Raw genomic sequence first — 25,987 nt, 5'->3', positions numbered from 1 at the left:
TTACCATAAATACTAAATTGTTCTTTCACAAAATGTACCATTTTTATGCCAATACTTCTCATTATCATTGTAAGAGCAATGTCACACCTTCCTTTCACATCTGAAATGTCCCAGTATCAAAGACCTGTTATAAAGATAAATTATTCTATAAAATAATATCTTCCATTATTCCTTCAACATTGTTTATGGAAAGTGCCACTGAAACGCCATGGACCCCCATCCATCAAAACAGTCTTATGCCTCATTCACAGGCCGTGTTTTGGTCAGTGATTTCCATCAGTGATTCAGAGCCAAACGCAGGTGTGGCTCTAAACACAGAAAAGGTGCAGATCTTTTCACTATACCTCATCTCTGAAGCCTACACTCCTGGTTTTGGCTCACAATCACTGATGGGCAGCACTGACCAAAACACTGCCGTGTAAATGAGGCGTTACCCCCCCACTCTGCCCATTACGTGGTGTGTGGAGCTGTACTGGAATTAATCGCAATCAGCTAGAGGGCTTGCAGACCGTTGGGCTCTCACAGGTCTGATAATGATGGCCTTTCCTGATGATAGGTCATCAATATAAAAATCCTGGAGAAACTTTTTAAAGAGGACCTTTTCACCACTCCTGACATGTCCGTTTGAATAGCTGCATGCCTTCCCCATGTAATAGAATTCTGGAGCATCTATTATTAAAACTCTATCTTGTACCATTCCTTTATTTGCACTGTAAGTTATGAATGGATTGCTATTAACGTTCAGTAAGGGTACAGAGGGGTGGTAACCAGTTGGGGGGGGGGGGGGGGTGTACCTGCACAGTCTGGCAGCACTGATTGGATAGAGTCAGACTGTGCAGGTACACCCCCCCCCAATCGGTTACCTCCCCTCTGTACCCTTACTGCAGACTGCTAGCAGTTCATTCATAACTTCTAGTAGGAATAATACAGGAATGACAACATAGAGCCATAAGAATAGATGCTCCAGAATTGTTATTACATAGGGAAGTTTTTACTTCTTCTGTCACTTTTTTTTTTTACTGGATCCCATTAGAGGACAGTAAGAGCAAGGTGTTAAAGGTATAATACAGCTGACACGCTAACTCCATTTGTTTGAATCAACAGAACAGTACAATGTAGGTTTGGGGAGGGGGTTATGAAATCAAAGCAAAGATCTGATTGGCTGCTTCCGGGTTTACTGTTAGGGCCCATTCACATAACCGTATAGTTGAGTCTGCATCTGTTCCGCAATTTTGCGGAACGGATGCGGACCCATTCATTTCAATGGGGCCACAAAAGACGCAACAGCACATCATGCGCTGTTTGAATCCGCACTTCCGTTCCATGGCCCTACAAAAAAGGTAGAACATGTCCTAGTCTTGTCTGCAATTGTGAACAAGAATAGGCATTCCTATCATAGGGCTGGCCTTTCCGTTAAATGCAAAACACATTGCTTGTTGTGCACCCTTAACCTTGAGGGCTTACGCTACAAGAATTAGAACAGTTAGCGGGTATGCTCACTGCTGTTATAACTTCCAATTCCCAATTAACAATATTTAGATTTAGCGCATAAACATTAATTAGCTGATATAAAGACTGTTAATCACAGGGAAGACCAACTGTGACGAATACCGTACCCTGACTGACGTCAGACGTCAACTACGTCGAGTTCACGAGATACGGTATTGGTCACTGGTTACCAAGGCATGACGTTACACCCTTGGTACAGTTTTCACAGATTCCTCCTGTCCACGCGGGCACAGAGAGGCAACAAGCTGAGAGAGCCTTTTCACTGCCCCATTGAAACAGCGCATTCTCAGCCCGGAAAGACTGCCACCAGTTCCTTGTTTGATATAAGCCCGGTCCACTAACGGGATTATATAGGGTAAGAAACCAACCTGCGGTAGCGTATTACCAGGCCGAAACACGGACGTGGGGATTAGTGATCGAGATACTAGACAACACAAGATTAAATTATATATTTAATCGCCTTAAGGGCTCACTAGACAATACACTATACACACACAAGGAATATATACAGTGGTCTGAGGTTACAAATACAGATGGCGTGGTACAAACTGGGTTAAGCAGCGCGAAAGTCAGTTTACCAGGTATAGGAGTCCTTTGGGTTGTGAGGAGTTCTTAGCTGTGGTCACATGGGAAGCAGTGATGTCAGCTGTTTGCGGGTCCCTCTGAACACATGGCACGATGTGACTTCTCTTCAGAAAAGACACGCCCACTTGTTGGCACAAGCCTTTTAACCTATAGCTGGCCCCTCCTTTTCAAACCTCTGGGAGGGGTCCTCCCCTTCTCTGCTGGGCTGGAAGCACATGAGCCACAAAACTGATTAGGGCTCATGGCACCAGACCAGAATGTCGCAGGGAGGTGGTTCTGGGACCAATGGATCCGCCTGGGCTCTGGCTACCAGTAGAGTCCAAGCATGGTACCGTTGTGGTTTTTGTGGGGAGATATACATATCTCCCCTCCCTGGCATCTTACTGCCAGACTAGGACCACAGGCCTGTTCATCGTGGCCACAGGGACACCAATATGTATCCAGGTTGTGCCTGTGATGGCCAGGCGATTCATAATTCCTTATGAACCGCCGGCTCCTATATGTCTGAAAAGTTTTGATTGAACTGGAGAACGGCTTAGACCCCATGCAGAGAGGTTTATCCTGTTCCATTAGCTGGGTTCCTGGCTGGCTGAATGGAGGTGAGAAATTGTAAACAAAGATGGCATGCAAGAAGTTCTCTGCCATATGGCTGGGCTATTAAGCAGGGCCCTCTTGTGGAGTTCACTACCTCTGCTATCTGACAGCTGATGGCTGGTGTGGGAGCATGGCTGACATAAAATAATAATCCATATTCCTCACACCAACAACAACAAAAAAAAAGTTGAATACCAATGAAACCACCAATTAAAAAGGTAATTCCCTAGGATACACCATTAACTTGTGATTGGTGGGGATTTGACCTCTTGGAGCCCACTGATCCCTAGTACGATAGGGCCCTTCACTGTCTAACTCTGTATAGTGGTGCTCCAGGCCACCTGCTGTGCAGGGAACTGCAGAAACTCTCAGTTTAAATGATGGGGCATGCTGCAGTTCTCAGCCAGGAGTGCTGGTGTGTAGGTAACACTCTGAACTGGAGGCAGCACTAAACTCTTTATTCTCAGGATTGATGTCCCAGATGTCACACCCCCACTGATCAAGTGAGCACTTTATGAGATGGGGTTATACCTCCATATTTTGTTTCTGATAGAGAGATAAAGATAATATCCAACTTAATTACTTAGATTTTGATTATTTTTCTACTTTATGTCACCAGATTTACAGATCTGTTTGCACAGCGATATTTAGGATGACAACTAGACTGTATTCTAGTCTTGTACATTGCAGCAGAGGAAATAAAGCAGAAGGAATCCTTACCTCCTGCTCGGAGAGGCCGTCAATGATTTCTGACACTTCATGCTCACTGCGTGCAGCAGATAAGGACAGACCGCTTCCCCTTTGTCCTACCCTGCTGAGAGATGGAATTGAAATGTTCAACCATGTGTAGTGATGCACAAGCAGGTTGTATGGATGAGCAACTTAACATAGCCACTGCAGACATTCATAGTACACTTGATACCCCAGGCTCTCGTTGGATGTAATAATACTTATAAGCTAATGTTCCCTATGTCACTTTATTCCAGACAATCTGAGGTGCTGAGCAAGAAAACAACAGAACATGGAAACATGCAAATGCTAAAAGGTGAAAATTATCATCAACCACGGAAGTTAGCACTTTTGTTACATATTTCCATATAAAAACAGAGCATTTAAATTTTATCATATTCCTACATCATACTGCGCCATAATAATGGAGATGTATATTACAAAGTGTCAGCTCAACAAGTAATATACTTTCTTTTAAAATCTTGTCAATAAATGTGTGCAACGAATGTAAACCAGCTTTCAGATGCAAATTGCACCAGAATATTGGCACATTTTTATTATTATTATATCTCAAAAGAGTTTAAAGCGACGCTTTAAGTAAGAAAAGGCAGCCTTTCTGGTGGCTGGGATAGTGGGAGCGAATGCATAGTCTCTTGTGCATGCGCATTGGCTCCTGTCGCCGGCCACCTTGTAATGCCCGTAATCTGCACTATGCATTAGTATAAAATGAGCTCTCTAATGATCGCATGAGAAATTGTACATGTATACTTTTACTATTGTACCTTTTTTCAATAAAAAGACAATAAAAAAAAAAAGGGGTCTAGTGCATGTGCCTTGAAGCTGTTCTATACAGATATGAATATGGCAGCAGATAATAAATTACTACAGGTTCGGAGCTACCAGCTGTCATCTTTGTACCTGGCAGAGCGATTGCATTACTATTATTATCTATATATAGACTGCAGTATATATGTTGTATACACTGCAATCAGAGGTCGTGCTACATTTTTTCTGGAAGAGTAAAAATAATCCTCTTACCATTTTTGAGGAGTATTTTTAGCTGATGAGGAGTACGAAAGTTACAGTAATTCAAATAGTTAATACGAAGGAGTACATAACATTAAGGGGTTGCTATTTATGTGCAGGGAAACCATTACCAGTATTCTAGAACTGTCTTCCAGGCATAAATAGCAAATTTAGACAATTTAAAATTTTGCTGAGGTCACTGTTGCGCTGAGGGGTCGGTACCACTTCTTGATTTGTCTGTTTTGGTAACTACTTGCACCCCCCCCCCCCCCCCCCCCCAATGTAATAATAATCCTGGAGCATCTATTCTTATGACCTTATGTTGCACAATTCTTTTGTTATTCCTGTTATTAGTTATGAATGACTTGCTGGCAATTTGCAGTGAAGGTCCAGATGGGGGTGTCCCTGCACACTGCACAGCCTGACATTATTCAATCAGTGCTGTCAACTGGTAACATCCAACTGGACCTTTATTGCAGACTACTAGCAATTAGTTCATAAGTTCTAGTGGGAATAATAGAGGAATGGTACAATATAGAGTCACAAGATTTGACTCCCCAGAATTGTTATTGCATGGGAAATGCAAGTCGTTACTAAAACAGACATGTCCCCTTCAAGTACATGATCGCTGGGGGTCCAACCTTGGTTTCCATGTTCTAATGTTCTCTGGGTCAAGTATGGATAGGTAAATAAGTGTTGATCTTGGGACAATCCCTTTAATTTTTGCTGCTGTTTATGTGACGCTGGTCACTGGGGTATGCCATCCATCACGTGGCCATTGCTGCCCACCAAAGTTACATCCTTGTAGATGAGCTCTCAGGTGGGTATGTCGGTGCCACCGTGGCTCTTGGTAGACTCTGAAGAGACCTAAGGCACTGGCAGAGCAGGACACAGGCACAATAGATGGTGGTGCATGCTGGTGCCAAAGGCACAAGTGAAAGACCCGGGCACATACCTTGCACCGCCACAGTCACATGTTGTGGATCTGGATGATGTCATCACACAGTGATAACCACTGATCTAGGGTGCAGCAAACTTTGGCACTCCAGCGCTGCTGTGAAACTACAACACCCAGCATGCACACTTGCTCAGCTGTTCTTGTAACTCCCAAAGAAGTGAAAGGAGGACACTGGGAGTTGTAGCTTCAAAACAGCTGGAGTTCTGGAGGTTGCTGATCCCTGATCTAGAGGCTGTCATTTTGTGTTATACTCGATCTTGCTATAAAGGGGAGTTCGTCTTCCATTACCCTGTTGCCCTATCTTCAGTTTTACAGTGAAGACTTCATGCGCTTGGCACTGTATGTCCTGGAGGCTGTAAATGGCCACATGCAGTCCTTGTAGCACCATGTGCCACTATGTGGCGCCGCATTACAGAAGAAATTCCTATAGCAAACAATATGTCTAGTTCAGCGTCTGATGGAACATGCTGCAATGAATCCTTGATGGATTCATAAGAAAGCTGACAAGTGACATAGGTAGAGGTCTAAGGGGGACAGGTCTGTCAGTTATGGAGGTCTCCTGTTGGCGTGTCCAGCACTGGGACCCCCGCTGACTTCTATAAGCAGAAGTCTGAAGCGCTCAGCCACTTTTCCTCACTGCTGAGTGCCGTAGTGAAGACGGTCCCCTAGACCTTCTATTGAGGCTGTCTTCACTACCGCACTCAGCAGGAAGGAGAGACCGCGCTCGGCTGAGTGCTTCAGACTCCTCATTAGAGAGGAAAACAAGGCACCCAGATCCACAAGGCCACTTACCCCGCAAGTAAGGATCGCGTGCCTCCTTCCTCCCTTCAGAGTGGTGTGCCATAGGCTCCGGCAGCCCGCTCTAACTGACCAATAACAAAGCTCCCTACTGTAGGGAGCCTTGTTATTGGTTGTTTCAGGCAGCAGCAGCATCAGTACGTATCAGTACGCCTTAGACTTTTTCCAGGGGGTAAAATGGCCTGAACAGGCGTCTATGACGCTTGTACAGGCTTTATTGCGACCTCTGACTGCAATGTATACAACATATATACTGTACTGCAGGGTACATATATTTATGATGGAGTATATACCTGCAGTCTGTATATACAACATATACATTGTGATGCAGCGTATATTTGTATATATTTAGCATGACAACTGTGGTGAAATTAGCACAGTCCCGCAGTCTATGTATAAATGAGGCTAGACAGTATAAGCAAAATTTAGCAGAGGATGAAAAAGAAGCAAACATATTGTGGCAACCACTTACCATTGGTTGTCACAATATGGAAACCGCTTGCTGCGCCAAAGCTGCTAATGATCAGACACACTTGCCGCCTCTAGAGCGAGCACGCAGAGGCAAGGGGCGGAATTACATTATGCCAGCGCCGCTTGCCTGTGTCAATCAAATGCTCTGAATAGACGCCTTGAGACTGGAGGGAGAAGGATGAAAGCCGTAGGTGTGACAACCCCTTTAAGTTCAGTTCCATATAAATGCATGTCTTTCAATGTTATAACTCATAAAATGACCCTATATAAAATGACCCACGGCGCAGCTGGTATCCGTTCAGGTTGCGGCCAGCTGTGATCAAGAACCACATGGCCAATTAACTAATCAAGACTGCACTGTACAGGCGGTCTGAATTCTTAATGGACGTGTGGCACCTTCAATACCGCACAGCCATTAAGCATTCAGAACACCTATACAGTGCATGCTGCATTAGTTAAATATCGGCAGCTGTAGTCCAATTGGCCACGCGGTTCTTGACCGCAAACCGAAATGATCCAGACTGCATCCTATGGTCATACATTAAATGTGTCAGGCTTTGCAACAAATGTCTCGGGGGGATATTTTAAGGAGCTCGAGCTTATTAATGTCTTTCTGATTTAAGTCTTTTTATTTGTTTATTTCATGGAAATGTGCATACATTAATGCAAGGCAGCTAGGGCTGCAACGATGTAATCGATAATAATCGATAACTGGATTCGTTGTCGACGAATCCAGTTATCGAATAATCGCCGATTCGTTGCTATGCGGGCGGGCGGTTTACTTTAAGTCACTGCATCTTTATTTTACCTTACAATCGTGACGCTCCAGTAACAACTAACAGGCAGAGCGGAGGGCGGCGTAACGTCACTTACTCATGTGACGCGCCTGCTCCGCCTCCTTCATTCATAAAGTGGGCGGAGCAGTGCGTCACAATTGTAAGGTAAAATAAAGATACCGTGAGTGATTAGTCTGCTGTGAGCAGCAGGGCCGGGGCTGCTATGGGGAGGGGGAAATCCGTCTATGGCACTGCTATGGGGAGGGGGAAATCCGTCTATGGCACTGCTATGGGGAGGGGGAAATCTGTCTATGGCACTGCTATGGGGAGGGGGAAATCTGTCTATGGCACTGCTATGGGGAGGGGGAAATCTGTCTATGGCACTGCTATGGGGAGGGGGAAATCTGTCTATGGCACTGCTATGGGGAGGGGGAAATCTGTCTATGGCACTGCTATGGGGAGGGGGAAATCTGTCTATGGCACTGCTATGGGGAGGGGGAAATCTGTCTATGGCACTGCTATGGGGAGGGGGAAATCTGTCTATGGCACTGCTATGGGGAGGGGGAAATCTGTCTATGGCACTGCTATGGGGAGGGGGAAATCTGTCTATGGCACTGCTATGGGGAGGGGGAAATCTGTCTATGGCACTGCTATGGGGAGGGGGAAATCTGTCTATGGCACTGCTATGGGGAGGGGGAAATCTGTCTATGGCACTGCTATGGGGAGGGGGAAATCTGTCTATGGCACTGCTATGGGGAGGGGGAAATCTGTCTATGGCACTGCTATGGGGAAAGGGATCTGTGCACTGCTATGGGGAAAGGGATCTGTGCACTGCTATGGGGAAAGGGATCTGTGCACTGCTATGGGGAAAGGGATCTGTGCACTGCTATGGGGAAAGGGATCTGTGCACTGCTATGGGGAAAGGGATCTGTGCACTGCTATGGGGAAAGGGATCTGTGCACTGCTATGGGGAAAGGGATCTGTGCACTGCTATGGGGAAAGGGATCTGCGCACTGCTATGGGGAAAGGGATCTGTGCACTGTTATGCCCATAACAGTGCACAGATCCCCCTCTCCATAACAGCGCCACCCACAGATCCCCCTCTCCATAACAGCGCCACCCACAGATCCCCCTCTCCATAACAGCGACACCCACAGATCCCCCTCTCCATAACAGCGCCACCCACAGATCCTCCCCATAATAGTGTCGTCCACAGATCCCCCCATAACAGTGCCATCCACAATTTGTTTTAATATGGCCTTTGAACATAATTTTTCAAGTAAAATCATATAAACCGCTTTGTTTTGTAATTTTGTCGTTTTTCCCGATTAATCGATTAATTGTAGGAATTAATCGGCAACTAATCGATTATTCAAATAATCGTTAGCTGCAGCCCTAAAGGCAGCCATGAAAAACTGGCTGTGTATTTAACACCAACCTCTGCATGCGTTCTTGAAGCTCCCTCTGCTTGCGGATCTCAGGAAACTGCTTCTCATAGTACTCCCGTATCTTGCTCTCCTTGGCTCTTCGGCGTGGATTATTTTCAATACGCTCCACCTTTTTCTCCCAGGCTTCCATCAACTGGTCATAACGCTGACAAAGTTTCTGTTCCTGCACCAGAAGGAGATCTATTGGAACATCTTCAACTATGACTCCAAACAAAACATTCTCAGATGACATCCATTATACAACCACTTATAATAAACAAAAACAAAAAATGGGGCAGATTGTCTAATACAGTCTAATATTCAGATAGTGTAGACAATCTACACATGTGGAAGATTTACCCTAGTGGATGATGCAAGATGGTGAATCTGGGACACCTTTACACTTAAAGGGGTTGTCCAGGTTCAGAGCTGAACCTGGACATCCCTCCATTTTCACCCCGGCAGCCCCCCTGACATGAGCATCGGAGCAGTTCATGCTCCGATGCTCTCCTTTGCCCTGCGCTAAATCGCGCAGGGCAAAGGCATTTTTCTGAGTTCCGGTGACGTACCGGGCTCTCTATGGGGCTGACAGGCAGCCCGGTGACGTCACCAGCACTGATGGGCGGGATTTGGCTCTGCCCTAGCCAGTAAAACGGCTAGGGCAGAGCTAAAGCCCGCCCCTCAGAGCCGGTGACGTCACCGAACACACTGCCGGGCGGAAGTTACCGCCCGGCAGTGTGTTATTGAAAACACAAGAGCCTGTGCCCTGCGCGATCTAGCGCAGGGCACTGGAGCGCATCGGAGCATGAGATGCTCCGATGCCAGGCTCAGGGGGGCTGCCGGGGTGAAAATAAGGGTATGTCCGGGTTCAGCTCTGAACCCGGACAACCCCTTTAAATTATTCTACCCATTAGTTGTGCTACACCCAATTTCCAGTCAGCCACACCTGCTTTCAAGGAAACTGCACCCTCTTATCAGATGTGATGGAAAAAGGTGTCCAAAATCCTTAATATGATGTAAGACATCAAAGCCAGAATTCTGCCACATTTGCAATAGTAAATCTGTCCCTATGTATTTTGCACATTACCAAATTATTATCAATTCTGAAAGGTAGTATTTACACCAGAAAATATTCTGCTCCGTTCCCACTATGACATCTATGCTAGACCCAATTTCAAATGGACATCGATGAATTCTATCAAACCCCATTGAGTCAGATTAGAATTTCTGAGATTCTATCAATATAGTCTGTCTTGTCTGTTCAATAACAGAAGACTTTTTGACATGACAGATGTTTTTGATTTTATTTTCTTTCTATCCACTGGTGGACATTTGACAATTAATTTATTGTTGTCTGTAAGATATACCTATAACGGACAACTCTACGATTACATGATTTCTGGAGACCACCATCTGTGCTACTGTAGGTCAGAACTGTGGGTGGGAAAGTGGACATGGTTTACTATGTTAATTCTTTTCACTCCAGATTTATTACTGCATTTTTTTATTTTTTAAATGGAACCTGTCATTAACTTTATGCTGCCCATACTAACAGCAGCATAAAGTGGAGACAGGTGATTTCAGCAGTCTGTCTTTTAAAAGTAAGTGGTTGCCAAGAACCAACATCACAATCATTGCAGACTGGGCCTGGAAAAGAGCCATTGCCACCTGAGAAGAGTCATGGTTATTTATAGGCTCCTGCCCACCTGCTGATGATTGACAGTCTTCTACCCAGTTTTCTCCCTTTCCCTCTAGGAGAGAATGGCCAATCTTCAGCAGATGGGCGAGAGTGCAGGAGAATTCTGAATAATCATGACTCTTCTCAGGTAGATGTGACTCTTTTCCAGGCCTGGGCTGCAATGATTATGATGCTGGTTCTCAGCAACCACTTACTTTTAGCTCATGAGTGACACACCGCTGACATCAGCATTTTTGTCACTATTTCATGTTGCCCTCAGTAAGGTCAGCATACAGTTGATGACAGGTTCCCTTTAAAGATTTAAAGAAATTGCAAAAAGATAGTTACAAACCCACTCTAATAGGAAGTGGCAAAAAAACGGGAGTAGCAGTTCTAGACAAAAGTGTTTGGTTTAAAGTAGTGCCAAATTGAACAAACATGCGAAATTTATTACATTTGGCTGCCAAAACTGACTTCAAATATTACCCTCATGATAAATCCTCCCCTATGAGTATAGGGCCACTTCAGATATGTTCACTGGTGTCGATAATGACCCCACACCACTAGTGGTGGCACTGGAAGAATGTCATAATGCTGGTATCTGCTTCCACAAGTCTCATTGCATATCTTGTGTGTAAAGAAATGTAGAGTAGATGTGTGTCTCCTAGGTTCTAACGAAAATATCATAGCAGTTGGCAAATGGATTTCACAAAAAAAAAAAACAACAGCAAATCTACATCAGTGTGCTGTCCGCATCCACGTGTCCGTTCCGTTCCATAAATTATAGAAAATATCTTCTTCTTGCCTGTATTGTGGACGAGAATAGTCATTTCTAGTGATGAGTGACAAAAATGTGGATTGCACATAGAACGTATCCAGCTAATCTGGGGACCCCCTTAGCCCTCCAGAAATCAGTATAAAGCCCTGCTCATATTTGAAAGAAGAGGATTAGTAATGTCCCCAAAGTAAATTCTGTGGAAATCATCATTGTGGTGACATGGGTAAAGGTTTTTTTCTTTCTTCTTGGCTCAATTTCCTGGGCACCAGTTAAGCATGGTTGACTTCATTCTCATGCACCAGCCTTCTACTACGTTTCTTCACAACTGCTGGGAAATCCCTTGCTATTACAAGTCTCTTTTCTATGTAGCCAGAATTGTAGTAAAATATATGTTACTATATGAGCGTTGAAGCAATAAAGCTCAAGCTGAGCATGGAGAACACTACCTGTCCTTTCCATCCTCCGTGATTGCTGACAACAGGCCTATCATTTGCTTAGTGAGAATCGTTTAGAAGTTTCTAAAGATTATTAGCCTCAGTCATCTAACTGAGGTTCATTCACATGGCTGCAATCAGGAAGGTCGGTGCGGAACTAAGGCACGGAACCCCACGGAAGCATTATGGAGTGCTTCCGTGGAGTTTCTGTCCATGCCTCCGCACCGCACAAAAATAGAACATGTTCTATTTTGTTGCGGTGCGGACGGGTCACTGACTCATTCAAGTTGAATGGGTCTGGATGGGTCGCGGCCGCTGCACAGATGTTGCCGTGCATTGGGGACTGCAAATTGCGGTCCCCAATGCACAGAACGGCCGAACAGAGTATTTTATGAGATCTATTAGAATAGGACAGGCTTCCAAAACTAAACCTCAGCAGACACATAGGGGATGAGTTTTTCTTCCATTACAGAAGGATTTCTACAATGTGAAACTTACAGATTTTTTTTCCCGTTTGCAACAAATTTTAAAGCTTTGTTTTATAAAGTTCATGTGCACATGCTTGTGGTCAATTTTAACATTTCTCCTCTATGCTCAGCTTTGGTTCTAGGGTGGAACAAGTCAAGTAGAAGAGGACATTCTGCATTGTAAGTATGCAGACTGAAAATGCTATTAAATTTTTCAGTACAGTTTTGACAATAAAAGCTGAATTTGGTTGGTTACTATGGGCAACTAGGTCTTTTTCATCTGTGATAATATTAATATTTCACTATGTCCCTCATTAAGGGGTTGTCTCATCTGAGAGGTTGGTGGCTTATCGTTAGGATACGCCACCAATGTCATATAGGTGTGGGTCCCACCTCTTAGACCCGCTCCTATCTCCAGAATAGGACAATCAAAGTGAGCAGAGAGAAGCCCAGATGTGTTGCTGCCATCCAATAATTTCTATGGGAAAGCTAAAAAAAAAAAAAAAAAAAAAAAAAAAAAAAAAACATAGCAGAGTCCTGGCTCGGCTATTTCCAGCAGTTTATAGAAGCGGCCGTGCTTGTGAAGTGCACTCTTCATTCATTTCTATGGGACTTCTGGAAATAGCTGCACTTGCTTGGGACCCGAATCTATCGGACATTGGTGGCATATCCTAGCAGTATGCCACCAATGTCTCAGATGACAACCTCCATAAAATGCATTTCTTGAAGTAAGGGTACTTTCACACTTGCGGCAGAGGAGTCCGGCAAATCGGACGCAAACGGATGGCATTTATCAGACGGATCCGTCTAATAAATGCATTGAAATACCGGATCAGTCTCTCTGGTGTCATCCGGAAAAAAGGATCTGGTATAATTTTTTTTTGCATTTTTAAAAGGTCTGCGCATCCAGATCCATTTTGCCGGAACATTTAATGCCAGATCCGGCACTAATACATTTCAATGTAAATTAATACCAGATCCGGCATTCCGGCAAGTGATCAGTATTTTGGGCCAGAGAGAAAACTGCAACATGCTGCTGTATTTTCTCCGTCCAAAAGAGGGACTGAACTAATGCATTCTGACCGAAATGCTCTCCACTCAGAATGCATTAGGGTAAAACTGATCAGTTTTTTCCAGTATTGGGCTCCTGTGACGGAACTCAATACAGGAAAACAAAAACGCTAGTGTGAGCTAAGGCTGAAACTCCCCTGCACACTTGCTGTATGTCGATGATAGAGAGTCATTAGCACCTGCTGTAACCGTTGCTAAACTAAATTTTATAGGCGCTATATATAAGACAAACATGGTGGCTGCTAGGCATTGGAGACACATCCGCAGGTTGGCCGAGCAGGCTGCAGCTCATTTCTATTGCTCATTTAATACTGACGGACAATGACTTGTTTATGGCTAATGGCTTTGGGGGAAGACCTTCAAAAGTGTACGACTATTAAGCATAAACAAGCAAATGTCAATTTTAATGTTTGCAGAGACGCATGTTTTTTTGTTGCATTGTGGCCATGTTTCCAATAACTGCAATGCATGGCCTTACCCAAACACTAGACCTGCTTTAGCCCACGACCACACTGTCAGGTTTTGGCATGCAGTTTTGGAAGCCAAAACCAGGAGTGCCCTTATGGCGATGATGGCTAACCTCCGGCACTCTAGCTGTGGTGACACTACGACTCCCAGCATGCTCCTTTCATTTCTGTGGAGTTCTGAGAACAGCCAAGCAAGTGTGCATCTTGGGAGTTGTAGTTTTACCACAGCTGGAGTGGTTAGGCATCACAGCCTTAGGGTATAAAAATAAACTCCCCTCAAGGTACTGACACAGGCTTCTTTTGTTCTACAGAGAAATGACATGTCTCTCCAGATTAAAAGCCTTTATGTTCTCAGTAGGCCACGGTGATCAGTCAGAAAGGAGAGTTACACTTTTAATTAATTTTACCTTGTATTTTGCTGGATCAGCGTCTGGTCTCTTGTGCTTTGAAACATTAAGCTGTCCTCTGGCACCAAAGCTCTGCACAGCCGGCACCTCAAGCTGATAATAATAAGCTTTTTCATTTAACCATCGGTGCACTGCACTAATAGATCAGTAGCACATACTTTCGGCTGCGGATAATGATAGATTAGGCAGATACCAGATTCGCCCAAACTCTTGTTTTCTCAAAGGTCGAAATTATACCTCTTTTGCATGGAACAGCTAAACGTTACATTGCAGGAGACCTTGACAAAATGTTTTTTTTTTTTTAACACCATGGAAATCACTTATTAGGATTGCTAAAGGTCACCTTTTCCACGGACTTAACTGAGGAGAGAGAGGTGTGGGAGGAAGGGTACAGCTTGTTTCTTTTATCACTTGGCCTTTTCTTTTATGAATGCACACAACGCCGACTTTTCGGCCAATATACTCGGTGGGCCGCACCAGGGCAGCTCTTACCAGGGACACCAGGCTCCCTGAATCCAGCAGTGCCACCACCAGAGTGTCCCCCCACTTCCACCTGCCACAGGTGGCTATTGTCTATAGCAGGCATGCTCAACCTGCGGCCCTCCAGCTGTTGTAAAACTACAACTCCCACAATAGCCTGCTGTAGGCTGTTCGGACATGCTGGGAGTTGTAGTTTTACAACAGCTGGAGGGCCGCAGGTTGAGCATGCCTGGTCTATAGTGTCGGAGGTAACTGTGGCACAAAGCTTCCTGGCATACAATGAGTGGCAGTAGCCATAGTTGGTATCCATGGGTTCACCCCAATGGGGACAGTCAGACTATCCGAGCTGGGTCTGCAGGGGGGTACGTCCCGGGCGGGTTTTGCTGGCACAGCCGCTGCGTCTGGGTTGGAGATTTCTGGGGTTTGACGGGACACCTCCCAAAAGAACCCCCCTGTAGTTTTCTGGTGGCCTCTTAGCGCTCCACCAGGTCGACCATCTCAAAGGCCTTACCAGGAGACACCTGGCCGATCCAGTGCTGGAGAGGGTACAGCAAAGCCCTCCAGAACACATCTGCCAACAGACTGTCCAGAATAGCAGTGGTAGTCAATAAGTCATGTTGCAGCCATTTTTGCAACCGGTGTAGCAGGTCATAATATTGTGGTTTGGCTGGTTCAGCCGGGTTAAATTCTCACTGACGCACCCGCTGGGCCTGGCCCAATACATTCACCCCCAGTCTTGCCAGGACCTCACCTTCAACGGTCGGGTAGTCGGCCGCTTCATCATCGGGTAGATCGAAAAACACTTGCTGGGGTCCAGATGCTAGGAACGGAGCGATGACCTCAGCCCACTGGTCTCAGGGTAACCTCTCCCTCACGGCCATCTTTTCAAACACCACCAGATAGGTCTCAATGTCATCTGTGGGGGTCATTTTAGGGATTGCTCATGGACAACTTTCCGGGCATCGTGGACGTTCTGGGACGCTCCTACCACTTGTAACGCCATCACATGTTGTAATAGCAGCTGGTTAGTTTCCTGCTGCTGCTCGTTAGCCTGCCACTGCTGCAAGTCAGCCTCTACAAGGGCTTTCACGACCGCCTCCATTTTGTCAGAGGACATGGGTCATAACCTTGTCTTCTTAATATAGGACATACAATCGTGCCCGGTAAAAACAAACTTTTCGGGCTTCAGTCCTGCCTCACTGCATTTGCCCGCATCCTCCACCAATTGTGGGGATTTGCTCTAGTAAACAGGCTAGCGGACGCAGTATAGAGGCAACCACAAAGTCTTTAACTTAAACAGTTCAGTGTTTTATTCACACATAAGGAAAAACAAAAAGTGACATTTTGCAGTCTAGGCGTTTGTTCACACCATGAAAAGTCGACAGAACAAAAACCTTCACCTGGTTTGCAGTTTCTCCACCTGTGGTCCACAGCAGGCTTTATGGGCCTGTTTCTCAGCATGCGACTCCCAGCCCTTTTGCATGGCACAAGTTTTCAGATCCCCAAACACACAGGGACTGACAGCGCTCCACTGTCAGAGAGGAGTAATCCACCCACAGCTGAGACTGCTGGCTGGGTTTAATATAGGCCAGTAAAGACCCGGTCTGGAGCGTGGGGAGCAGCCACCCACCCAGCACTTTTGCTACTCCCAGTAAGACGGGCTGGATCAGCTTACAGCCATACTAAAATAGCAACCTGTCAACCAGCACTAGCTGCCGCTGACACTTGAAAATACTGGCTCTTACTTCACCGAGGCCAGGAACCTCGGTGACACATACCTTCCGTCAACGGCGGACCCTTGCTCCTTCCTACACATACCAGAAGAAGTCTGTGATATACAATATTTGTTACAGGAGTGATACATAGCAATGCGCCTACAATAAAGGCACATGACATGTCATCAGTTTTATATTCTGTCATAACGCTGAATACATAATTGTATAGTTCAACCCTCAATGACAGCTCTGCTTTTGGCATGGGTACTCTATAATTAAAACAGCCGACAATAATGAAAATGCGTCAACAAGCGACATTGGAACTAGAGTAGCAGCGCCTTAATTGCTTAGTAATTATAATAAATCTCTTATTTCACCTCTAACACACTTAAAGGAGTTGTCTCCTCACTTCTAGATATAACTGAGTCGATCAATTCACTAGGGGTCCTTCTCGAGCCAGAATGTAAAAGCTGTTCCAACCATGACGGACCCTTCCATGGTCAGCCATGTATTTGCACAGCCAGCAAGAAAAACATATGCTCGAATATGGAGCTTGACTGGAACATCACAGAAGGTGCTGCTTTGTATATTTTGACCAGAGTTCTTCAAATTTAAGGGAGTTGTCCAGTTTTAAAATGCCCTTAAAGGGCTTGTGCTAGGTTTAGCTATCCTCTATGGAACGTTACCTGATGCTTGCATACAGAATGAATGGAGCAGTAGCAAGGAGCATGCACGACCGGCCGCTCCATCAGAACAGAGGAACAGGACCCCCCCCCCCCCTTGCTCGGGATCAGTGGAGGTTTCAGCAGTCGTTCCCCCAGCAATCAGCTAGTTATACCCTATCCTGTCTATAGGGGCAACTTATAAACTTTACACAACCCCTTTAAATGTGCTAAAATAGCAAGATTTAGAACCAATATATTGTAATTGTCCAAGTCGCCCCCATATAAACATGTGCTCCACTTCTGTGCCTGATACAGGGCAACTTTTCCCTGTGTTGGCACGGCAGAAGGGTGTTGGCTAAGCTACCGAAATAAGCTGTTAACCCAGTCGCCTTCACACACAGCACTGATCACGGGTCAACAAAGGAAACGCCGTTCCACATGGAGTAACCAAGTAGTGTAGGTGATGAAAACTGAGATTGTACCTTTAGATCGGGGCAACTTGGATAATTCAAATATCAACAACTAATAAGTTCTATGGTTTGGCAAATGTACATTTTTTTTTTCAGTGCTTACCCACTGCTTGCGGGCGTGATTCCTCCTTTTAAAATACAGAATGAGCTTCTTACGCATAGTCTGGTTTCTAAAGCAGGAAAAGTGGAAAATATGACAGCATTTATTTTCCAAGCGCCTTTTAAAGTTAAAAATACAACTGGAAATATTGACTGCATGATGCACTTACATTTTAATATTTTCATGGTATTGCTTGGTGTCTGATGGCTGATTGTACAGTGGCTGCAATGAAAATCAGTATACAATTACTAACTACACAAACTACCATAACCTTCATTTATCATGGAGACTAGAAAACACAGTTCTGAATCCCCATTAAAACACAGACAGATGCCAGGGATGCTGCCCACCTGTGATAAGTGACACGTGAAACATTTTAGTCCTGATGTATCATGAATGTGACGTACCAGTTCCACATGAGGTCCCAGCCCCTCCAGAATCCGATGAGCTGCCTCTGCCTTTTTCTGCAATACAAATATTAGATTATTCATATTTATCATAGTGTGTTCTGATATTCATGGATACTATATAAGCTAAATATCCTATCACACATTCTAACTATAATAATGGGGTCAATGGGTGATGCAGGCCTCTATAGTGACATATGCTAACCTGCAATGTACACATCTGTATAATAAAACTATCTGAAGTTCTCTAAACACAGATCATTTCTATTCTTCACTCAGGCTAATCAATATACAAACACAGGCTCATAGATTTTTTTTTAATGCAGTGTAAGGATGCCACCTAGTGGTTTTTCTGAAAACTACAAAAAAACTAACATTAAACTTCATTAAAGGAGCCTGATCTCAGAGAGAACAATAATTTAGGCTTTGACAATTTATTATCTATGGCAGACAGTTAACCAAAACCAGAAACCAGAATCCCACGGGTCTGCAGTTTCTCTGACCCTTTGTTTCCAAAGGAAATAAGTGGCACCATCTACTAAAATAAGGCCTGTTTCACACTTGCTTTGTTGATTTTGATATTGAGATCCGGCAGAGGATCTAAAAACCAAAACGGATCGATTTTGATTTTGCACATCAGGATGCATCCGTTCTGTTAGGATGGGGTTGTGTGAAATAAAAAAGGAACAAATCAGATATGTCGGTAAATACATTGAAAGTTATGCCAAAACAGCCATTTTTTGGTTACCCTGCCTCAGAGAAAATGCAATATAGAACAATTAAAAATCATATGTACCCCAAAATAGTACGAATAAAACTGGCACCTTATCACCTAGTTTCCAAAATGGGGTCACTTTTTGGGAGTTTCTACTGTAAGGGTACATTAGGGGGGCTTCAAATGGGACATGGCATCTAAAAACCAGTCCAGCTAAATCTGCCTTACATAAACCATATGGCGTTCTTTTTCTTCTGCGCCCTGCTGTGTGCCCTTATATCAGTTTACAACCATGTAAACAGCAGAATCAGGGTAATCAATATTGAGTTTTGCTTGGCTCCTAACCCTCGATGTGTTAAAGAAAAAAAATTGACTAAAATGGAAAAATCTGCCCAAAAAGTAATATTTGGAAATTTGATTTCCATTTTCCTTTAATTCTTGTGGAACACCTAAAGGGTTAACAAAGTTTGTTAAATCGGTTTTGAGTAACTTGAGGGATGTAGTTTCTGCAATGGGGTAATTTAGTGAGGGGGGTTCCACTATGTAAGCCCCACAATGTGACTTCAGACCTAAAATGGTCCTTAAAAAGTGGGTTTTATAAAACGTCCTAAAAAATTTAACTGACATTTACAAAATGATGCCAACATAAAGTAGACATATGGGGAATGTTAAGCAATAAATATTTTATGAGGTATCACTTTCTGTTTTAGAAGAAGAGAAATTTAAATTTTGAAAATTGCAAGTTTTTCTATATTTTTGGTAAATTTGGGATTTTTTCATAAATTTATGACATGAAGTACAATGTGTCACGAGAAAAAAAAAAATCTCAGAATAGTTTGGATAAAAGCATTCCAAAGTTAATGGCACATAAAGTGGCACATATCAGATTTGCTAAATTAGACGTAGTCACGAAGGTCAAAAATGGCTTGGTCTTGAAATGGTTAAAAGCAGTTTATTGCAGGCCTTCATGACTACAGATGGTCCATTACTTCAGTGAGCAACTCCACTGGCGGACATAACCTTGGCTATGGTATTGGCAAATAGAGCTAATGCCCTGGCTGTGTCCCACGATTCAATGCACTCTCTATTGCTCTGCAAATATTCTTCACAGTGGGCCCTGCAGGATACCAGTTATTAGTCTAAAGATTAATAAAAACATGCAGATGCAAGATCTCAGCAAGAGACGGCACACAAAGAAATCCCAAGGTGCTCTTAACACTTTCCTGTAACTCCAGGCCCAAGTAAATGCGATATAACAACCCTTGAAAAGTATGACATTCTGCCGGATATAGCTACATTTAAAGGTCATCTTTCAAGGCCCCATGGAGAAGGTCAGACTACAAGACAAACATTGAGGAGGAAGTCCTTGTGTCTAATCCAGGAGGATGCTCATAAAATAACAGCAAGGAAGGTGGATTATAATAGCCGTGTCCGAGCCGAGAAGACAGTTACTGCAGCTTTTATTACCCACAGCAAAAAAATAAATAAAAACCTGCAAAGAAAAGTGAACGGAAGAAGGAAACGCTGGAGAAAGTAACGGCTTTACCAACAAGGTTTTGATTTACAGCAGACAATTTTCGAAGAACATAAGGAAGAACAGCATGTGCTTATCTCATCTCTACAGTAGGTAGCAGGGTTCTGCAAAATCGCCTTACACATCGCCATCACACATCTTAGGCTACTTTCACACTGGCGTTTGAGCTTTCCGTTTCTGAGATCGGTTCAGGGCTCTCACAAGCGGTCCAAAACGGATCAGTTTTGCCCTAATGCATTCTGAATGGAGAAGGATCCGCTCAGAATGCATCAGTTTGCCTCCGTTCAGTCTCCATTCTGCTCTGGAGACGGACACCAAAACACTGCATGCAGCGTTTTGCTGTCCGCTTGACGAAACTGGGCCAAACGGATCCATCCCCATTGACTGTGTGCCAGGACAGATCTATTTTCTATGACAATAGAAAACAGATCCATCCTCCATTGACTTTCAATGGAGTTCATGACGGATCCGTCTTGGCTATATTACAGATAATACAACCTGATCCATTCATGACTGATGCATGCGGTTCTATTATTGTAATGGATCTGTTTTTGCAGAACCATGACGGATCCGTCCAAAATGCGAGTATTAAAATAGCCTTACAGTGGCAAAGCACACCACAAAAAACGGCAACAAAGTGCAGCACAACCATGTGAATGGGGTTTACAAACCACTTCACACGCAGCAGAAAAAAAATGCATGCGTGTTTTTGCAACCGACTTTCAAATCTGCAACAAGCCCTACATGTCGTGGATGAGACACTGCAGACTTGCTACATTACAAATCAGCTATGTCTAAATGTCGCACAAGGGTGCGTTTTCAAATGTGTTTCTAGCTGCTGTATATTGGCTTAAAGAAACAAATGCAGTGAATGAACTGGCGGGGACACATGCAGGGACTTAGACTGGACAGCTCTGGGGAATTTTGCTAATCCACGGGCTGACAATATAAAATTGTTAGCCCAAGCAACCATAATAGTTTTCATTGGCCCCGTGAGCTGCCTAAAACTTCTTCCAACTGAAGATTTTAGTGATATGTCCCATTCGGGTTTCGTTTATGTACAGTGGTGTTATGGAGATACAACCATACCTACATCCTACCAGGCTTGGTAGTTGTGCGCGCATATGTGTGAGGAGAGTGGTCATCTAAAAACCCAGAAGAACTGTACTAGAGCCAGTAGCAAGGCCGGACTGGCCATAGACCCTACAGGGAAATTTCAAGATGGGCTGATGCCCAGTGGACTGCCTGAGCCCTCCTTACACCCGACGATCGTGTCCGTAATGATCCGATGCTCTCAGCATTAATAAATGCAGGATCATATAGTACTTATGCACCCGGATGGCAGAAGCAAGAATCCTCCTGGATTCAACTGTATTGCCGTCAGAGTAGAATGCTCTAGGGCAGCAGTATTTTGTGCTGCACTATGATATGGCTGGCCCCACCTTCTGCCAATTCTGCCTACAAGATGGGGCCACTTTTTTTTTTTTTTTTACAGGGCCACTTTAGGTTCCCAACCCGCCTCTGGCCAGTAGGAACTGTTCACCAGAATCTCTTAGCCTTACACATTGCTAGCTGGTACCACTGATTTGATTCCATCCAAACCAGTGACTAAGTAGTGATTTACTTGTGGGGTCGCCAAATGAATAAAAATGTGGAGAAAAATATGATGTGATCTATACCCTTAATGCAGAAGTAGCAACTTTCCGAATTGTATTTCCCCATCAGCCACACAATAGCTGAAATTTAAGAAGCCAATGAGTCAGATGCTGCAGATACAAAGCAGCGTCCTGAAATGACCCTTTGAGCACAATAAAAGACGGCATCGTGCAATAAGATCCTGCAGCTTTGCGTGTAGCAGACGCTGAGACCCTCTTTCCCTATCCCAGCAGGAGACACTCAACAGAAGACCCACGCGCTGGCAGTTCCTCATGCGTGATCATCAGTCCAATGAATTTCTCATTAAAATAAACTCTAGGAACTAAATAACTGTCTTTTGAAGAGACTCTTAAATCATTACATGTACAATGAATCTTCAACATATTTACAACTAGACTTTGCATCCTAATTTGCAAGTTTGCATAATTCTAAGTAGTAAGACATCTGTTCCCTATGCAGTTCTTACAATACAGTATCAGATTTAACCCTGTAATGGCCATTATCTTATAGCTAAAAAGGGCTGTGCGCCTTTGGGGGGTGGTTTTAGCAAACCCCACCGCTTTGGCAGACCTGTGAAGGGAAGCATACTTACGTGCTTCCCGATGCTGGCTATCCTCCCCTCTCCCCATCTTCGGCTGCTCCACTGCGATCCCGGGAAGTAAACTTCCATTTTGACATGGCTGCAGCCGTGACCCTGCTCCCCTTGCGTCCGGTAAAATGGTCACGTGACGGAGGTCACCACTGCAGCCAGCGATTGGCTACAGCCACTTCAAAACAGAAGGTTACATCCTGGAAGTGCAGCAAAGCAGCCAAGGCCAGAGAGAGAAGGCGCGAGGAGTCCGTGCAGGAAGCAGGAAAGCATACTCAAGAGGAGTGGCATGCCAACCCTCTCCATCCCAAAAGGTGCACAGCCCCATTAAAGGTAATTTCAGAAAGTACTAATTCAAAGGCGTAGTGCTGTCCACTGTGACCACTGATTTAAATGTGAATCCTTTAAAGTTATATAAAACATATAAAGTAAAATTTTAAACCCACCATTGGGGGTGCGGGATATGCAGAACTGTTAAGGTGAGCATACACATAAGATTAAAGTTGGCCAGAATGGCAGATTTCAGGCACTCTGGCCGACTGTCTGCTGAAAATGTAATCCGCTGTGCTGGAAATCTTCGGCTGAAACTGCATGTTGATGGCATAATTCGCTGAATTCAGCTGATCACCTGCCATTGTGCTCAAGCACCAGGGAGTCTGTTTTTATTAAAAACTGACTCCCTGTTCGGGCAGTTTCGTTGGTGGGATTGTTCATACGATGGATGACTGATTGGCCGCAATACAGCCCATCATTATGTAAAATGAATGGCCAGCTTATGACTATTCAATCTAATCATTAGTCTCATGATAACAGAAGAAAAAACTCCTGATCGGGTCAGTTTTATGTTCTTTAATCAAGTTAGGTTCACACTTCAGTTATATGATCAGTGATTTCCATCAGTTATTGTGAGCTAAAACCAGTTGTGGGTAAAAAAAAAAAACAGCGTAGGCCTCACTACTGGTTTTGGCTCACAATAACTGGTGGATATAACTGATCAAATAACTGAGGTGTGAACTCAGCCTTAGGGCTCTTTCACACCTGTGTTATGGTCTTCCGGCATAGAGTTCCGTCGTCGGGGCTCTATGCCGGAAGAATCCTGATCAGGATTATCCTAATGCATTCTGAATGGAGTGAAATCCGTTCAGGATGCATCAGGATGTCTTCAGTTCCGGAACGGAACGTTTTTTGGCCGGAGAAAATAGCGCAGCATGCTGCGCTTTTTGCTCCGGCCAAAAAAACAGAAGACTTGCCGCAAGGCCGGATCCGGAATGAATGCCCATTGAAAGGCATTGATCCGGATCCGGCCTTAAGCTAAACGTCGTTTCGGCGCATTGCCGAATCCGACGTTTAGCTTTTTTAGAGTGGTTACCATGGCTGCCGGGACGCTAAAGTCCCGGCAGCCATGGTAAAGTGTAGCGGGGAGCGGGGGAGCAGCATACTTACCGTCCGTGCGGCTCCCGGGGCGCTCCAGAGTGACGTCAGGGCGCCCCAGGCGCATGGATGACGTGATCACATGGCACGTCATCCATGCGCATGGGGCGCTCTGACGTCATTCTGGAGCGCCCCGGGAGCCGCGCGGACTGTAAGTATACGGCTCCCCGCTCCTACTATGGCAACCAGGACTTTGATAGCGTCCTGGGTGCCATAGTAACACTGAAAGCATTTTGAAGACGGATCCGTCTTCAAATGCTTTCAGTACACTTGCGTTTTTCCGGATCCGGCGTGTAATTCCGGCAAGTGGAGTACACGCCGGATCCGGACAACACAAGTGTGAAAGAGCCCTTAAGCTACATGCACACGACCGTGCTGTTTTTTGCAATCCTCAAACCGCGGATTCACAAAAAAACGGAAGCCGCCCGTGTGCCTTCCGCAATTTGCGGAACGAAACGGGCGGCCCATTGTAGACATGCCTATTCTTGTCCACAAAACGGACAAGACTAGGACATGCCATATTTTTTTTGCGGCCCCATTGAAGTGAATGGGTCCGCACACGAGCCGCAAAAACTGAGGCTCAGATGCGGACCTGAAAAACGGTTGTGCACATGAGGCCTTAATCATCATGTTTATAAGTTCCATTCAACCAATGCTTTTGAAATATTAAAGGGGCTGTCCCATTACAGTAACGTATACCCTGTCCACAGCATAGATGTGTCTTGTTGGCAGGGGTCTGACCGCTGGGGCCACTGCTGATAACATAAACAGGGGCCTGTACTCCCTAGTTTGAATGGAGTAGAACTCCATTCAGCTCTATAGGGCTGCCAGAAAAAGTTGAGCTTTTATACTCCGCTATCTCTTGCAGTCCCATACAGTTTAATTGAGAGGATGATACGCAGGTGTGTCTGCTGCTCTATTCAAACAGGGAGCAGGGCTTGACAAGATCACACACTTATCCCCTTAGGCTTATGTCAAACAGTTTATGGGGGGAATTGTGGTGTTTTGAGGTTCTTGAGGCTTTTTTTCTGCTACTTTTTGGGGGGAAAAATAACTAGCTCCAGCTGTTAGATGGAAGACTATGGAAAATGTGAACAGGACAAATGTGTTTTGGAAGGGATATTTTTTTCACCATTGAGGTGCAGTTTTAGGGGCAATGGTAGTCTTTCAAACCCTAGCATACATTCAGTCTGGTGTTTTTTCCTCATTATCTTGCATTTTTCTTCTATTGACTTCCATTGCTGATTTTTGCTGCTTCAAAAAACTCATGAACAATGTTTGATATCACAGGGGGCACATACTTTCCTCTAAAATAAATGCTGGCCATGAAAAAGATGGTATTAAAAATTACAGGCAATGCAAAAAGGACTCTCCCAAAACACTGATCAAGTCAGAGATTTTGTAGGGGACCAAACTGTATGAAGGAACTGGGGCAAAGACATTCTCCTACATAAATGAGTATAGATAATTACAGGTAGTTAATTAACAGGCAGCTCAGTGGATAGCACTGGTGCCTTGCAGCTCTGGGGTCCTAGGTTCGAATCTAACCAAGGTCACCAGCTGCATGGAGTTTCTATGTTCTCCCCGTGTCTGCATGGGTTTCCTCCAGGTACTCCGGTTTCCTTCCACACTCCAAAGACATACTGATAGGGACATTAGATTGCGAGCCCCACTGGGGATAGCTTGATGCTAATGTCTCTAAAAATGGATACTCTTATGACATTTGTGTAGACTCCCAAGTAAATACAGTCAGGTCCATAAATATTGGGACATCGACACAATTGTAAGCTTTTTGGCTCTATACACCACCACAATGGATTTGAAATGAAACTAACAAGATGTGCTTTAACTGCAGACTGTCAGCTTCAATTTGAGGGTATTTACATCCAAATCAGGTGAACAGTGTAGGAATTACAACAGTTTGCACCTGTGCCTCCCACTTGTTAAGGGGACAAAAGTAAAGGGACAATTGGCGTCTCAGCTGTTCCATGGCCAGGAGGTGTGTGTTATTATCCCAATTACAATGAGCAGATAAAAGGTCCAGAGTTCA

General features: G+C 44.5%; 1 protein-coding gene across 26 annotated transcripts in view; it reads right to left on the bottom strand.

Moving 5' to 3' along the window:
• Positions 1–25,987, bottom strand: part of NCOR2 (nuclear receptor corepressor 2) — a 407,074-nt gene that overhangs the window by 179,868 nt on the left and 201,219 nt on the right. For 16 of the 26 annotated variants that reach the window (XM_044275678.1, XM_044275679.1, XM_044275664.1 and 13 more), the window contains exons 7-11: positions 17,956–18,069; positions 17,775–17,827; positions 17,609–17,675; positions 8,885–9,057; positions 3,409–3,502 (exon numbers count right to left, since the gene is read on the bottom strand). In XM_044275678.1, coding sequence (XP_044131613.1) covers positions 3,409–3,502; positions 8,885–9,057; positions 17,609–17,675; positions 17,775–17,827; positions 17,956–18,069 — 501 coding nt within the window. The remainder of the gene's footprint in view (positions 1–3,408; positions 3,503–8,884; positions 9,058–17,608; positions 17,676–17,774; positions 17,828–17,955; positions 18,070–25,987) is intronic. The other 10 variants (XM_044275669.1, XM_044275670.1, XM_044275674.1 and 7 more) reach the window with 3 other exon arrangements.

This window comes from Bufo gargarizans, chromosome 1 (assembly GCF_014858855.1).
Source record: "Bufo gargarizans isolate SCDJY-AF-19 chromosome 1, ASM1485885v1, whole genome shotgun sequence".
In the NCBI taxonomy this organism is placed as follows: domain Eukaryota; kingdom Metazoa; phylum Chordata; class Amphibia; order Anura; family Bufonidae; genus Bufo; species Bufo gargarizans.
Note: the sequence above shows the minus strand (reverse complement) of the source record. Positions and strands in the feature narration are given on the sequence as shown.